At 43.2% G+C, this 16,449-nt stretch overlaps 1 protein-coding gene across 2 annotated transcripts in view; it reads right to left on the bottom strand.

Annotated features, from left to right (window-relative positions):
• The window catches only part of ABCC11 (ATP binding cassette subfamily C member 11), a 75,120-nt gene that overhangs the window by 24,391 nt on the left and 34,280 nt on the right, over positions 1-16,449 (bottom strand). For both annotated transcript variants that reach the window (XM_025852355.2, XM_073884380.1), the window contains 6 exons: positions 16,024-16,227; positions 14,637-14,774; positions 14,461-14,557; positions 12,832-12,921; positions 10,189-10,292; positions 7,121-7,318 (listed from right to left, as the gene is read on the bottom strand). In XM_025852355.2, the coding sequence (XP_025708140.1) occupies positions 7,121-7,318; positions 10,189-10,292; positions 12,832-12,921; positions 14,461-14,557; positions 14,637-14,774; positions 16,024-16,227 (831 nt within the window). The remainder of the gene's footprint in view (positions 1-7,120; positions 7,319-10,188; positions 10,293-12,831; positions 12,922-14,460; positions 14,558-14,636; positions 14,775-16,023; positions 16,228-16,449) is intronic.

Raw genomic sequence — 16,449 nt, 5'->3', positions numbered from 1 at the left:
TTCTCTGATTGACTTATTTGCTCAGCATAACACCCTCCAGTTCCGTCCACGTCATTGCAAATGGCAAGATCTCATTCCTTTTGATGGCTGTGCATAATATTCCATTGTATATATATACCACCTCTTTATCCATTCATCTGCTGATGGACATCTTGGCTCTTTCCACAGTTTGGCTATTGTGGATATTGCTGCTATAAACTTTGGGGTGCACGTACCCCTTCGGATCCCTACATTTGTATCTTTGTGGTAAATACCCACTAGTGCAATTGCTGGATTGTATGGTAGCTCTATTTGCAACTTTTTGAGGAACCTCCATACTGTTTTCCAGAGTGGCTGCACCAGTTTGCATTCCCACCAACAGTGTAGGAGGGTTCCCCTTTCTCCACATCCCCGCAAACATCTGTCGTTTCCTGACCTGTTAATTTGAGCCATTCTGACTGGTGTGAGGTGGTATCTCATTGAGGTTTTGATTTGGATTTCCCTGATGCCGAGCGATGTTGAGCACTTTTTCATGTGGTCTGTTGGCCATTTGGATGCTTCTTTGGAAAAAAGTCTGTTCATGTCTTCTGCCAATTCCTTGATTGGATTATTTGTTCTTTGGGTGTTGAGTTTGATAAGTTCTTTATAGATTTTGGACACTAGCCCTTTATCTGTTATGTCATTTGCAAATATTTTCTCCCATTCTGTCTGTTGTCTTTTGGTTTTGTTGTCTGTTTCTTTTGCTATGCAAAAGCTTTTTATCTTAAAAAAAAAAGCTTTTTATCTTGATGAAATCCCAATAGTTCATTTTTGCCTTTGCTTCCCTTGCCTTTCGCAATGTTTCTAAGAAGAAGTTGCTGTGGCTGAGGTCGAAGAGGTTGCTGCCTATGTTCTCCTTTAGGATATTGATGGACTCCTGTCTCACGTTTAGGTCTTTCAACCATTTGGAGTCTATTTTTGTGTGTGGTGTAAGGAAATAGTCCAGTTTCATTCTTCTGCATGTGGCTGTCCAATTTTCCCAACACCATTTGTTGAAGAGACTGTCTTTTTGCCATTGGACAATCTTTCCTGCTTTGTCAAAGATTAGTTGACCATAGAGTTGAGAGTCCATTTCTGGGCTCTCTATTCTGTTTCATTGATCTATGTGTCTGTTTTTGTGCTAGTACCATACTGTCTTGATGATGACAGCTTTGTAAAAGAGCTGCAAGTCCGGAATTGTGATGCTGCCAGCTTTGCTTTTCTTTTTCAACATTCCTCAGGCTATTCGGGGTCTTTTCTGGTTCCATACAAATTTTAGGACTATTTGTCCCATTTCTTTGAAAAAAGTGGATGGTATTTTGATGGGGATTGCATTGAATGTGTACATTGCTCTAGGTAGCACTGACATCTTCACAATGTTGGTTCTTCCAATCCATGAGCATGGAACGTTTTTCCATTTCTTTGTGTCTTCCTCAATTTCTTCCATGAGTATTTTAGAGTTTTCTGAGGACAGATCCTTTGCCTCTTTGGTTAGATTTATTCCTAGGTATCTTATGGTTTTGGGTGCAATTGTAAATGGAATCAACTCCTTAATTTCTCTCATTCTGTCTTGTTGTTGGTATATAGAAACGCCACTGATTTCTGTGCATTGATTTTATAGCCTGCCAGTTTACTGAATTCCTGTATGAGTTCTAGCAGTTTTGGGGTGGAGTCTTTTGGATTTTCCACATAAAGTATCATATCATCTGCAAGAGTGAGAGTTTGACTTCCTCCTTGCTGATTTGGATGCCTTTGAATTCTTTTTGTTGTCTGATTGCTGTGGCTAGGACTTCTAATACTATGTTGAAGAGCAGTGGTGAGAGTGGACATCCCTGCCGTGTTCCTGACCTTAGGGGGAAAGCTCTCAGTTTTTCCCCATTGAGAATGATATTTGCTGTAGGTTTTTCATAGATGGCTTTTATGATATTGAGGTAGTTACCCTCTATCCCTATACTCTAGAGTTTTGATCAAGAAAGGATGCTGTATTTTGTCAATGCTTCCTCTGCATCTATTGAGAGGATCATATGATTCTTGTTCTTTCTTTTGTTAATATATTGTATCACGTTGATTGATTTGCAGATGTTGAACCAACCTTGCAGCCCAGGGATAAATCCCACTTGGTCGTGGTGAATAATCCTTTTAATGTACCGTTGGATCCTATTGGCTAGTATTTTCGTGAGAATTTTTGCATCCATGTTCATCAAGGATATTGGTCTGTAATTCTCCTTTTTGATGGGGTCTTTGTCTGGTTTTGGGATCAATGGAATGGTGGCCTCATAAAATGAGTTTGGAAGCTTTCCTTCCATTTCTATTTTTTGGAACACTTTCAGGAGAATAGGTATTAATTCTTCTTTAAATGTTTCGTAGAATTCCCTTGGGTTGCCATCTGGCCCTGGGCTTTTGTTTTTTGGGAGGTTTTTGATGACTGCTTCAATTTCCTTAGTGGTTATAGGTCTGTTCAGGTTTTCTATTTCTTCCTGGTTCAATTTTGGTAGTTGATACATCTCTAGGAATGCATCCATTTCTTCCAGGTTATCTAATTTGCTGGCATAGAGTGGCTCATAATATGTTCTTATAATTGTTTGTATTTCTTTGGTGTTGGTTGTGATCTCTCCTCTTTCATTCATGATTTTGTTGATTTGGGTCATTTCTCTTTTCTTTTTGGTAAGTCTGGCCAGGGGTTTATCAATCTTGTTAATTCTTTCAAAGAACCAGCTCCTCGTTTCGTTGATCTGTTCTACTGTTCTTTTGGTTTCTAGTTCATTGATTTCTACTCTGATGTTTATTATTTCTCTTCTCCTGCTGGGTTTAGGCTTTATTTGCTCTTTTTTCTCTAGCTCCTTTAGGTGTAGGGTTAGGTTGTGTATTTGAGACCTTTCTTGTTTCTTGAGAAAGGCTTGTATTGCTATATACCTTCCTCTCAGGACTGCCTTTGCTGCATCCCAATGATTTTGAACAGTTGTGTTTTCATTTTCATTGGTTTCCATGAATTTTTTTAATTCTTCTTTAATTTCTTGGTTGACCCATTCATTCTTTAGTAGGATGCTCTTTAGCCTCCATGTATTTGAGTTCTTTCTGACTTTTCTCTTGTGATTGAGTTCTAGTTTCAAAGCATTATGGTCTGAAAATATGCAGGGAATGATCCCAATCTTTTGGTACCAGTTGAGACCTGATTTGTGACCTAGGATGTGATCTATTCTGGAGAATGTTCCATGGGCACTAGAGAAGAATGTGTATTCCATTGCTTTGGGATGGAATGTTCTGAATATATCTATGAAGTCCATTTGGTCCAGTGTGTCATTTATAGTCTTTATTTCCTTGTTGATCTTTTGCTTAGGTGATCTGTCCATTTCAGTCAGGGGGGTGTTAAAGTCCCCCACTATTATTGTATTTTTGTCAATGTGTTTCTTTGCTTTTGTTATTAATTACCTTATATAATTGGCTGCTCCCATGTTAGGGGCATAGATATTTACAATTGTTAGATCTTCTTGTTGGATAGAACCTTTAAGTAGGATATAGTGTCCTTCCTCATCTCTTATTACAGTCTTTGTTTTAAAATCTAATTTGTCTGATATAAGAATTGCCACCTCAGCTTTCTTTTGGTGTCCATTAGCATGGTAAATGGTTTTCCACCCCCTCACTTTTAATCTGGGGGTGTCTTTGGGTCTAAAATAAGTCTCTTGCAGACAGCATATTGATGGGTCTTGTTTTTTAATCCAATCTGATAGCCTGTGTCTTTTGATTGGGGCATTTAGCCCATTTACATTCAGCGTAAGTATTGAAAGATATGAATTTAGTGCCAATGTATTGCCTGTAAGGTGACTGTTACTGTATATTGTCTGTATTCCTTTCTGGTCTATGCTGCTTTTAGTCTCTCTCTTTGCTTAGAGGACCCCTTTCAATATTTCTTGTAGGGCTGGTTTCGTGTTTGCAAATTCCTTTAGTTTTTGTTTGTTCTGGAAGCTTTTTATCTCTCCTTCTATTTTCAATGACAGCCTAGCTGGATATAGTATTCTTGGCTGCATATTTTTCTCGTTTAATGCTCTGAATGTATCATGCCAGTCCTTTCTGGCCTGTCAGGTCTCTGTGGATAGGTCTGTTGCCAATGTAATGTTTCTACCATTATAGGTTACATATCTCTTCTCCCGAGATGCTTTCAGGAATTTTTCTTTGTCTCCAAGACTCGTAAGTTTTACTATTAGATGTTGGGGTGTTGACCTATTTTTATTGATTTTGAGAGGGGTTCTCTGTGCCTCCTGGATTTTGATGCCTGTTTCCTTCTCCACATTAGGGAAGTTCTCTGCTATAATTTGCTCCAATATACTTTCTGCCCCTCTCTCTCTTCTTCTTCTTCTGGGATCCCAATTATTTAATGTTGTTTCATCTTATCATATCGCTTCTCTCTCGAATTCTGCCCTCGTGATCCAGTAGTTGTTTATCTCTCTTTTTCTCAGCTTCTTTATTTTCCATCATTTGGTCTTCTATATCGCTGATTCTCTCTTCTGCCTCCTTTATCCTAGCAGTTAGTGCCCCCATTTTTTATTGCACCTCATTAATAGCCTTTTTGATTTCGACTTGGTTAGACTTTAGTTCTTTTATTTCTCCAGAAAGGGTTTCTCTAATAACTTCCATGCTTTTTTCAAGCCCAGCTAGTATCTTTAAAGTCATGACTCTGAACTCTAGGTCCGACATCACACTAATGTCCGTATTGAGTAGGTCCCTGGCAGACGGTACTACCTCTTGTTCTTTTTGTTAAGGTGATGTTTTTCGTCTTGTCATTTTGTCCAGAGGAGAATAGATGAATGAGAGAACAAAATGCTAACAGGTTAACAACGTCCCCAGCAAATATACTCTGTACAAATCAGAAAAGACCTGAAACCAGGGGAAAAGAAAGGAAAAGAAAGAAAAAAGAAAGAGAAAAAAAAGAAAAAGATAAAAACAAACAAAAACAGAACAGTGACAAAAAAAAAACAGAATATGATCAAATATGATCAGGCTGGTGCATAGATCAGTGCCACACACTAGATTTTGGGTGTATTTTGGTCTGTTAGAAGAAAGTGCCTCCTAAAATTTTAAAGAAAGAAAGACTTATATATGTACAAAGTAAGGGTTGATACAATGAAGGGATGGAATATGACTGTAAAGATGAAAATTATAAAAAATTTTTAAAAAGGAATTGATAGGAAGATGTTTGAAAAAAGAAAGAAGAGGATTAAAAAAAAGGAAAGAAAGAAAGAAAAAAAAGGGGAGAGAATGTGATCAGGCAGGAGACGAACAAAGCCATACACTAGAGATTTAGGGTATATTTTGATCTGTTAGAAGAAACTGTATCTCAAAATTTTAAAGAGAGAACAACTTATATATATATGCCAAAGGGTAACTACTATGAAGGGATAGAATATGACTCTAAAAATGAAAAATAAATTTTTTTTAAAAAAGGGATTGATAAGATGTTGGTTGAAAAAGGGAAAAAAGAAAAATTAAAAAAAAAAGAGTTAAAAAATTAACTTTGAAAGACTGAAGAATCATGGTAAAAAAGCCATTAATTCTATGTGCAGTATTCCCCTAGCGCTGGAGTTCTGCCATTCTCATTGATCGGTAAACTTGTTCTTGGCTGGCTATTCTTGATGATCTTCTGGGGGAGGGGCCTGTTGCTGTGGTTCCCAAATGTCTTTGCCGGAGGCGGAATTGCCATGCCCTTGTCGGTCCAGGCTAAGCAATCTGCTTGGGTTTGCTCTCGGGAGTTTTGTTCCCTGCAAGCTTTCCGTACAGCTTCAGAGGACGAGAGTGAAAATGGCAGCCTCCCAATCTCCGCTCCGGAGAAGTTGAGAACTTGGGGCCCCACTGCTCAGTGCGCCTCCAGAGAAAAGCAGTCTGTCACTCCCGTCTCCCCGGTCTCCGGCCGCACTCCATGGGCACCTGGCCTGTGACCGAGCATTTCTATCTCTGGCACCCAACTCGGAGTGGAGTCTCCAAACCCAGCAGATCCCTGTGGTGCACTCCCGCGCCGCTCCTCCCAGGGGAGGAAGGGGAGTCTCCCCAGATCTGCCGCTTGTTGGGTCCCTGCTGGAGGCGCAGTGGCCCGACTGGGCCGCGGATCACGGTTTATGGCAACCCCGAGCTGAGAGCTTGCGCCTCGGCTCCGTCTCTGCAGCCCGCTTCCCCGCTCTGATACCTGGGAGCTCTGCCGCACTCAGGCACCCCCAGTCTTTCTGTGACCCTGAAGATCCTGAGACCACACTGCCCCGCGAGGGTTCCACCCCCAGCTTAGCCACTGGAGCGACGTCCCTCAGCGGAGCTGACTTCTAAAAGTTCCGATTTTGTGCTCCGCGGCTCTAGCACTTGCCAGAAGCGGCTGACGGAGGCCCCCTCCCCCGCCGTCTATCCTCCCGAATATCGCCTCGGATTCACTTCACACGTCCTACCTTCCAGAAAGTCGTCGCTTTTCTCTTCAGAGGGTTGTTGCTATTCTTTTGTTCGATCTCCTGTTGAGTTCGTAGGTGTTCAGAATGGTTTGATCCCTATCCAGCTGAATTCCTGAGACCAGACGAAATCCAGGTCTCCTACTCCTCTGCCATCTTGCTCTGACCCCCAAGCACAGATTTTTATGGCAGTGAAACTATTCTGTATTCTGTATAAAGTGCTGTATAAAGTGCTAAAGAGGGGATGTATAGGTAGAGCCAGAGGATTTTTATGTCAGTGAAACAATTCTGTATTCTGTATGGCAGTGAAACTATTCTGTACACTTTATGGCAGATACATGTCAGTATATATCTGTCCAAACCCATAGAATGTACAACACAAAGAGTGAGCCTTAATGTAAACCATGGACTTTAGGTAATGATAATGATGATGATGATGATGATAATAATAATAAATGTATTGATATTGACTCATCAATTGTAATAAACATCCTACACTGATGCAAGATATTAATAACAGGAGAAACTGGGGGATTGGTGAGGGACACATGAGAACTCTGTATTTTCCACTCAGTTTTTCTTAAATTGAAAACTACTCAAAAAAATAAAGTCTACTAATTAAAAAGAAAGAAAAAAAGAAAAAGAAAACTGGGCAAGGTCAGGCATCAGCCTGCAGCCACAGCCAACGCCCAGACCCACACCTTGTTGAAGAGCTCGTTGTGCAATGCTGTGGATGCTTCCCTCGTGATCTTGGTGAAAGCCCCCGAGGAGCAAACACCCATGAAGATTAGAAGCAGGACACTGAGGCCATACACCAGTTGGTAATACAACAGCTGAGGGTTGTTCAGTATGTCGCCTGGGTCTGCAGTAGTTCCATTGCTCTCTTGGCTGCTATTGGTCTTCAAGAAAGAACAGAGAGGATGATTTGATAAGAAATATAGTTGGTCTTGTTCCCAGTTCCTGGCACAGAGCTCCTAAAATCCCTGTAATTTCCTAAGTGATAGGGAGCATCTTTTGTTCTAGTATTTGGCCTTTGACTCTGGCTCCTGACATGAGTTTCTAAGACCCTTGGAGTCTCTGGAGCAATTAGAGTGTCTTTCTGTAGCTAGAGGGATGGCTGGAAAGGATGGAAGGAAACGACAGCTTCAGGATGGAGAACTGGTCACCAGAAGGACCAAACCATGAGTAGGAGATTGGAACTTTCAACCCCACCCCCCATCCTCTGTGTGGGGAGAGGAGCTGGAGGTTGAATTAATAATTGATCATGCCTGTGGGATGAAACCACCATAAAGACCCCCAAAGCATGGGGTTCAGAAAGCTTCTGGGTTGATGAACACATCCACAGAGACAGAAGCTCCTGCACCCAGAGGCCTTCTAGATCTCACCCTATGTACTGCTTCATCTGGCCTTTCATCTGTATCCTTTATTATATCCCTTCTAATAAACTGGTGAAAGTATTCCCTGAGTTCTGTGAGCCATTCTAGCAAATGATCAGATCCAAAAAGGGGGTCATGGGAACCCCCAACTGATAGCCGGTCCCCCAGAAGTATAGGAGGTCCAGACTTGTGATTGGCCTCTGAAGCACGGACAGTCTTGTGGGACTGAGCCCTTAACCTGGGGAGTCTGTACTAACTCCAGGTGGTGTCAGAACTGAAGGGAATTGTAGGACACACATGGTGTCGGGAGTTAGAGAATTGGTTAATTTGGGGAAAAACCTGCACATTTGTTATCAGAAGCATTGTGTAGGAATAGAGGAAAACAGTGAGTTTTCCTTCTTTGGGGAGTCAGATCACCTGAATTCATGGAGAAATTCAATGGGGAGAGAAAATCCTTCTTCCCAGGACCACATTTAGACTCAGTAGCTGGTATGGGATGAAACTATACATGGAAACCTTCCTGCTTGGTGCTTTTGCTTTTCCCTTCCTCTACCTCTTCACTGCCCTCCCCTGGATTAGGCCCTCATCGTCTGTCTGTCTGTCATGGACCACTATAGCAGCAGGCAAACTAGTCTGTCTCCCGACTCCAGCTCTTCCCTCCACGCACCACCCACTCTACTCTAATTGTTCTAAACTCAGCTCCCTGAGTGACTTCTCTTCATCCCTCTCTCAATGCCTTGTCCCAAGGCAGCCTGATTTCTAATGAGGCCTATTTTCTTCTGCCAAGATAGAAAATGGCTTGATAAATTCACTCTATGGTGTTAGAAATTTGTGCGAGATTATCACCTAGCATCATCCCTGGTGCTTCTACATTCTTCACTGTGATGCAAGGAAGAGCTTGGGAACTCAGTTCCCCAGACTCCCGCCAGTATGGTCTCGGGTTAGATTCTGCCAAAGAGAGGCAGTCATAGGAAATCTCAAAGCTGAAAGAGAAGAAGCCATCACATGCTGGTAGAAATTGTGAACGTGTGGGTGGGATGTGGAGTTTGGCCAGTGGCTTGCAGGCTTTCTTCTGAGAATCAGCCACTTTAGTGCTGCCCGCTGCTGAGGTCACTGGAGCCCTTCCAATGATTGTGTGGTCTCCAATTCCTATATTAAATCTGTGGAAGCTCTAAATACTTCAAGTGGCTTCTGTTTTCCTGAGCAAACCCTGCCTGACACATGACTCAAAAGTTAACCAAATAGACATCTAGGCAAACATGGCTTGGAATCAGAGCACCAGTTCAAGTCCCGGTGGGGGACTTCATATCCCAGGGCAGGTTCTTTTTCCTCTCTAAGCACAGTTTCTTCTGTAAAATGGAGACAATCCCTACCTCGAAACGTGGTTGGGAAGATTAATGAATTAACCAGGCACATAATGGCTGAGAACTGCAGGTTTCTCAACACAGAACAACTCCATCCAAACCCCTGCACTAAAAAACTTAATCAAACTTCAGCATGGCTTGTAGTGGCTCAAGGCATGCCCCTGCCCCCCATCAAAACTCCTGCCTAAGGAGGCTCAACCACCACCAGGAAAAGTTACCATTTGTTGTAGCCAACACCTGATGGCATGCCCCAAAACTCCCTTTCTCAGAGCACTTACTAAAAAGCACTCATTACTATGAATATATAGCTCCTACAACTCAAAGCACCTCTCCCAAGGACCTGGGAACCATGCCTTTGAAATGTCTCCCAATCTCTGTGGAAGATTAGAGCCCTAACTTTAATAACTGCCAGTGAGCGGACACAGCTGACCTCAACACATTCACACCCTCCAACCCTTGGTAAATTTTACTCCTCTAAATCTACTGAACCCCCGTATTCATTCCCCTTTAAAATGTCAAAATCACCTGTGCACAAATCTCAGCTCTTTCCCCTGACGACAGTAGTGACTGGGTAAAATGTGTTTTCCCTGCTTTCACTAATATCAGCTGTGCTTATATTTCATGTGGCCTCCCCGCCTCCAATAAAGGGTGCAGATGCACATTTTAAATAAAGCAAAGTGAGAAGGCAAACAGCTACCAAAGGCAAAATCACTAAGGTGGAATGTAAGGTATTCTTGAGGACCCGTCTGGCAGCAGAAACCTTTTGGTTTTGTCCCAGCGAGACTGCACTGCTCACCACTCATTCTGTGAGCACAGGAGGCCAGAGCTAGGAGGGAGTCCCTCTACGTTCTGGCTCTCAGAGGTCCTCTCTAGAACTCTTCCATTTGTGGACTTAGCAAGAGCAGGCTCTGGGCTTGTCATAGGGTTCCACAACCCATACTCTGACCCTCATGGGGCCCAAGGATTAGGAAGCTGCCCTACTCCATACCAGCCCACAGAAACACACTCCACTCCCACCATGACACTTACCCCTGAGCCCTGCTCTAACCAATGGCTCAGCCACCAGGAGTTGAAGGTCATGAGGAAGATGATCACCATCATGAGAAAGAAAACAATGGCAGAGACCATGTAACCTGGGGAGGGAGAGAAGGAGTAACACACAGGTGCCACAAGAAGGTGAAGGACAATGGCTGATAAAGCTGTTCAGCCATCCCAAGCCCTTGGATCATCCTGACCCGCATCTACTTGGAATGCTTTGGAAGACTGGAAAGGGCTTGGTTCCAAGGTCAGAAAGCCCAGGGGTCAAATCCTGACCCTACTACTTACAGGTTATATTGGCCTGGGCAAAGTACCAAATGTCAGTGACATTCCACTTCTTTACCTATGAAATGATGATGGTAGTCATCCTAGTCATCCATGGGGTCACCCTGAAGGTGATAGGCGATAATGTGTGCCAAACACCCAACCCAATGCCTGGCACAAAAACAGTATTCTAAAGTAGTTCCCCTTATGCTGGTCCTGAGGGTTCAATCTTCAAAAGAACAATAGCCATCTTTTTTTTTAAAGATTGTATGTATGTATGTATGTATTTATTTAAGAGAGCGAGGGGGGAGGGGCAGAAGGACAAGCAGACTCCCCAGTGCAGGGCTTAATTCCAGGTCCCTGAGATCATGACCTGAGCCAAAGTCAGATGCTTAACCGACTGAGCCACCCAGGTGCCCCACAACAGCTACCTCTTATGTGGTAGGACTATTATGTACTATGTGCCAGGCATAGTACTAAATACAGGCATTATTTTTGAGTTTGTTATTCCTATCCCCATTTACTGGATCTCCAAGAGAGGAAGAAACTTGCTCAAGGTCATAGACGTGGTAAGTGATAGAGCTTGGATTCAAAAAAGCCAAGGATGGGAAAACCCACAGTGCATTCTCTCCTTCAGCATCTGTCTCTTGCTCCAGCACTCGACCTACCTACCCAGTCTGTGCCCCATGCCCATATTTCTTTTTTTTTAAGATTTTATTTTTTAAGTAATCTCTTTACGCAATGTGGAGCTCAAATTTACAACCCTGAGGTCCAGAGTTGCATACTCTACCAACTGAGCCAGCCAGGCAGCTGCCCATATCTCTTTTCTTGAATTCAACCCTTCCTTAAGCTCCACTCAAGGGTCACCTTTTCTTTGATGACATGTGAGACTGTGCCTGGCCACAGAGATCTCTCTTGCTATGTGGTGAATGCAAATGTCTTAATTCTCCAGCCAGGGTATGCCTTTATACCCCCTCCCCTCCAGAGCGTGGCACAGTGTCTGGCCCATAATCAATATTTTGTAAATACAGATCAATTGGTTGCTGGATTCATTCATGTATTCACAAGCATTTTATGTTCCTCATTCTGGCTAGGCACTACATTCTGCCCTGCAGGGGTGCCCATAGTGGAAAGGGTATGGATGGTGATCTATGCACAGCCTACCTCTTCCTCCCCTAGACAGGTAGAAAGAAGATACACCTTACATGGGGTTAGGTTCCAAAGGCAATCAAAGGTAAAAAGTTGGCATGGAGTCATAGTTACTTTCAAAAATCTCTTAAGTTACTTCAAAAATACAGTATCACATACTTGGTTTTGTGTTTATAACATTGTACAGTTATATTTATATGAATTTGGTAATATCTACCATTTAGTAAAGCAGCAACTTTGAAACTTTTAGTTCCCATAACCATGAGAAATGTATTTTAACGCATACCTGAATAAAAGCTTTACCAATGTCACTATATGAAATGCATACAGATATTTTCTATTCTGTTCTATCTTCTTTCAGTGCTGCTTACAATTCACTCAAGGGATTTCACAACGCACTAGTGTTTCAGGACTTATAGTTTGAACACCACTTAAATAAACAGTACTGTATGGACTACATGTTCTTATTTTCTACATTCTTGATGCTGTGGCAGTTAGGGCCTTGGTCCTGAGGAGACTGCTCTTCCCAGGACTGACTAATTCCTAGAAACAGCAAATGACTCCCTGTGAGCACACCTGTGATACACAAACCAACCAATCCACAGTCCACACTCCCAACCACCTCCTCGTCAAATTCACACAGCAAGCCCATAATCCTGCCCTAAACACAAGGCCGGGTGCCAGATAACTAGGGACCACTCCTATAGCCCAGAGGCCCCCCCCCAAAGACTTATTCAAACTATATAATCCTAAGCTTACTTAGCATACCTACCCTGCCTTACCTACTCCTTCCCACAAAAAAAAACAGTAAAGGCTTCCAGCCATGTTCTCCCTTCCCTCTGCCTTCTGACCAACCCGGTGCTTCCCCATGTGGCCCTGCATGGCACGCCATGTCTCTTGTTTCTAGGGATCTGTGAAAATAAACTTCTCCCTTTGTGACATTGCCACATCTGCATGTCTTACTATATCCGACTAAAATAAATCCCAGGTACATTTTAACACAACATGAAACCTAACTTCCAGCACGGACTATGGTGGTAGAGTTACTATGGTTGACTGTGGCTGAGATTGGAATTGTGCAAGTCAAGTCCATGATTGACATGACTCCCCTGTGCCTCCCTGCTTTGCATGACTGCACACATTCCAGTCCGACCCAGTTTCAGGGGCAGGGCCAGTCAGAGAGAGAGCACCGGGCCTGGCATGGCAGCTGACAGACCATACCTCCACCTGCCCGGATGTAGTGGTGGTAGACGCTCCATTTCAGGGACCCTTCTTCCATCTTCTCCTTCTTTGTGAGCTGATTTTCCAGCACTGGGTGAGAGTAAGAGAAGAAAGAAATGATATGCCTCTCAATCACTTGCATGTCTATCAAGGTCAAGAAGAGCTTTTACAAAGCGTTTTGCCCCTGGCTTCCACATTTTACCAGCTTCCTCACCTTCCAGCTTCAGTGCCCTACCCAAGCCCAACTCTAACCAGCATGTTTCCATGGAAGACTCTGCTGAAGGTAACTCTTCACCTGGACTCCAGAGCCCGGAAAGAGGTTTCGTCTCCAGCCATTCAATAACCCTGGGGGGGTTGGTTGGGGTTTCCAAGAACTTGTTGGGTTGGGAGAGGCAGCAGGAGAGAATGAAGAAAGCAATGATCTGGGACCAGAAAACTGGGTTCCAGAATGGTCATTACAATACTGTGCAATCTCAGGCAAATCACTTAATCTCTCTGTTTCCTCATCTGACAACTGGCAGGTCTATATAGATGGTTGCTAAGATGCTTTGCAGCAATATGCTTCTGAGAAGTCCTCGGAAAACAGCTGTAGCACTAGCTCAGACAGACTCTTGTCCTAGAGTAGGGCAGGGAGACCAGTACATGAAAATACCAGTAGATGCTGCTAACGATAAGAGCAACAACAGGAAGCCGCACTCCAGTGGGGTTGTCTATTGTCTCCGCCTGAGGCTCTCCCTTCTTCTAATAACACCCTAATTTCTCCTGGGGAAGAGGGCTCTCTTCCTGGAATTTGAATCTTGAGGGAACTCACACTAGGATGGGAAATATTTGGAGTAGGTTTTCTTCAAAAAAGTCTGCACTTATTCCTGCTACTTACACTCTAAAATTGCTGAGGCCCAGTTCTTCAACTTTTCCTTTTATTCTGTGATCTACACTTTTTCCTTCAAATTATTTTTCTGCTCAAATCATTTTCCGACTTTCACAGCTGAAAATGCTCTTGGTTACAGGAGGCTCCAATATGTCAGGCACTATCCTGAGGCCTCCCTATGCCTGACTTCCTCTTATCTCCACAACAACACCGCAAAGTAAGGCACTATTACCTTCACTTTTGCAAATGAGGGTTCAGAGTGGTTATGTTGCTTGGCCAAGGTCACAAAACTTTGTGAGCAGAGAGCTGGAATTCAAATCCAGAACTGTCTTTCTGCCCTGCTGCCCTGTCTTAGAGAAGAGCAAGGCCCTGAGCTTCTGGATATCCAAGACTGGGCCCAATTAATTTCTGATTTCTAATACCTTTGTTTTCAACAAACATGTAATGCATGAATGTCTAAATGCCTTACAGTTAAATTTATGCTGCTCTGGGCCAACACTACCCACACCCTGCCTCTGTCTCTGCACACCCTCAGCTCTGCCTCCCATAGCATTCACCTGTAGGATCTCAGGCCTTCTGACCAGCACAGTCCTCACCCCACAGCCCTCAACTACATGGATCTATAACCTGTGTATGTGAGGTCTAGAATCCTAGACAGTGAGGGACATGGCCCCGTCTGGGGTCCAGGAGGAGATGCCAGGACCTCTGGAGGAGCCAGGCAGGTTGGCAGATGTGCTCTCCCTTCTCCCCAGCACCATTACCAGCATTTTCATGGAGAGGCTCTTCCTGGCCAGTGGTCTGGGCCTGCCCTTGCACTTGAGGGTCTTCTGCTGGCTTTGCTGTGTCCTGCAGTTTGTCCTGGGGAGAAAGCACATGCCATGAATGCAGGGGGTGCTCCTCCCTTTGGGCAGTAAGGGTGCAGTGGGGTGGAAATTACCTGTGTGGTTCCTCCTCCATGCATCTTCTGGATGAGTTCGGCGTATCGCCCCTTTTTCTGTATTAATTCATTGTGAATTCCTTTTTCACAGATTTTCCCATCTTCTAAGAAAATGATCTGGTCACAAAATGCTAAATACTGAAGAGTCAGAAGAAATAAGGCCATCAGTAAGCATACAAAAAGATATTCAACTTCACCATTCAAAAGGAAAATGTAAATTTAAATCATAATAAAATGTTTTTTATATACCTACATTGGCAAAAATCTTAAAACACTGCTTAAGTCCAAGCACTGGTGATGACTGGAGGTATAGGGAACTCTCGTAAAAGGTAGGTGTTGTTATAGATTAGTGCAAATACTTGGGAAAACAACTTGATAATACTTAGTAAAATTAAATATTTAAGAATTATGAACCAACAACTGGACTCCTAAACCTCTACTCCACCAAACTCGCAAACATGCAAAAAGACACATATAAAAAGATGTACACCGAAGCATTTTTTTTTTTTTGTAAAAGTGAAAAATGGGAAACAACCTCGATGTCCATCCTAGGGGAATAAATTCTGGTATATTCAGATATTGGAATGCTATATCAGTGAGAATTAAATCAAGTTGCGTGTATCAACATGGAAGATCTCAAAAATATAATGCCGAGCAAAACAAGCAAATTACTGAAGGACATAGAAAGTAAACTGTCAATTATATAAAGCTTTAAAATACGCAGAAGGACACTTTATCATGTCTAGAGATTTATACACATGTTGTAAGGGTATGGAGACCTGCATGAGAATGACCAATAGCAAAGTGAGGGGACTCAGAATGCAATCTGAGAGGTGATCTGTGTTTCTGTCATGTGGGTGATAGACACATGGGTTTTCAGTAGATTATTTTATAAACTGTCTTTATGTCTGAAATATTTTGTACCCTTCCCAAAATAGGCCAAAATGGAAGGAGAGGGATAAATAATAAATACGTCTTGAGGCCAAAACCAAGTATGGAAATACCTAGGGTAAAGGCATTATGAGAGGCAGCCCCACCCGCACATGGTCACTGCACTTCATCAAAGAACATGAGACTTGGGAAATTCTTCTCTGAAAGATCTGTTTCCTTTTTCCATAACTTTAAAAGTAGGAGCCAACCCATAAAATCTTGAAGGAGACCTTCAAATCTGGTTTCGATTTTTACCAGCCACAGAAATCTTTTACCAGCCTGTCCTCTCCACGTGGAAAGCAGAAGAGATCCAGGTTTTTTACAATGCTCCTCAAATGTTGTGGTCTAGTCTGAGATGAAGGGGTAGCCACGGTGAGGTTGTTACGGAATCAATGGCAGAAATGTGAGGATCTATGTTAGCCATCAGTCGTGGCCAGAGCCCTGGAAGGGTAGTCACCTGCAGCTGGTGGGTCACCAGAATGACCGTCTTCCCCCTGAGCATCTTCTTAATGCACTCCTCAAAGATGTGCTTCCCTATAAGGGTGTCCACAGCAGACAGAGGGTCGTCTAGCAGATAGAGCTCGCGGTCAGAGTAGACGGCACGGGCCAGGCTGATCCTCTGCTTCTGCCCCCCAGAGAGGTTGAGGCCCCGCTCCCCGATCTGCAAACAGACAGCCAAAGGCACTGTGTCTAGAGGATGAGCCCAGTGAGGTGTGCTCAAACCAGCCAGGTGGCCAGATGTGACACACTGAACCCCCTCAGGGCACACTCCTAGACACCTTGTGATTGGGCACCCCTGGTATTTAAAAATTTTTTTTCAAAATTTGCTTAGTAGGGAATGAAACACTGATTTTCAGTTAATTAAAATTTTATAACTCATAAT

This window comes from Callorhinus ursinus, unplaced genomic scaffold, assembly GCF_003265705.2.
Source record: "Callorhinus ursinus isolate GAN/ISIS: 27379988/994484 unplaced genomic scaffold, GSC_fseal_2.0 scaffold56, whole genome shotgun sequence".
Taxonomy (NCBI): domain Eukaryota; kingdom Metazoa; phylum Chordata; class Mammalia; order Carnivora; family Otariidae; genus Callorhinus; species Callorhinus ursinus.
This window is presented reverse-complemented; position numbering and strand designations above follow the sequence as displayed.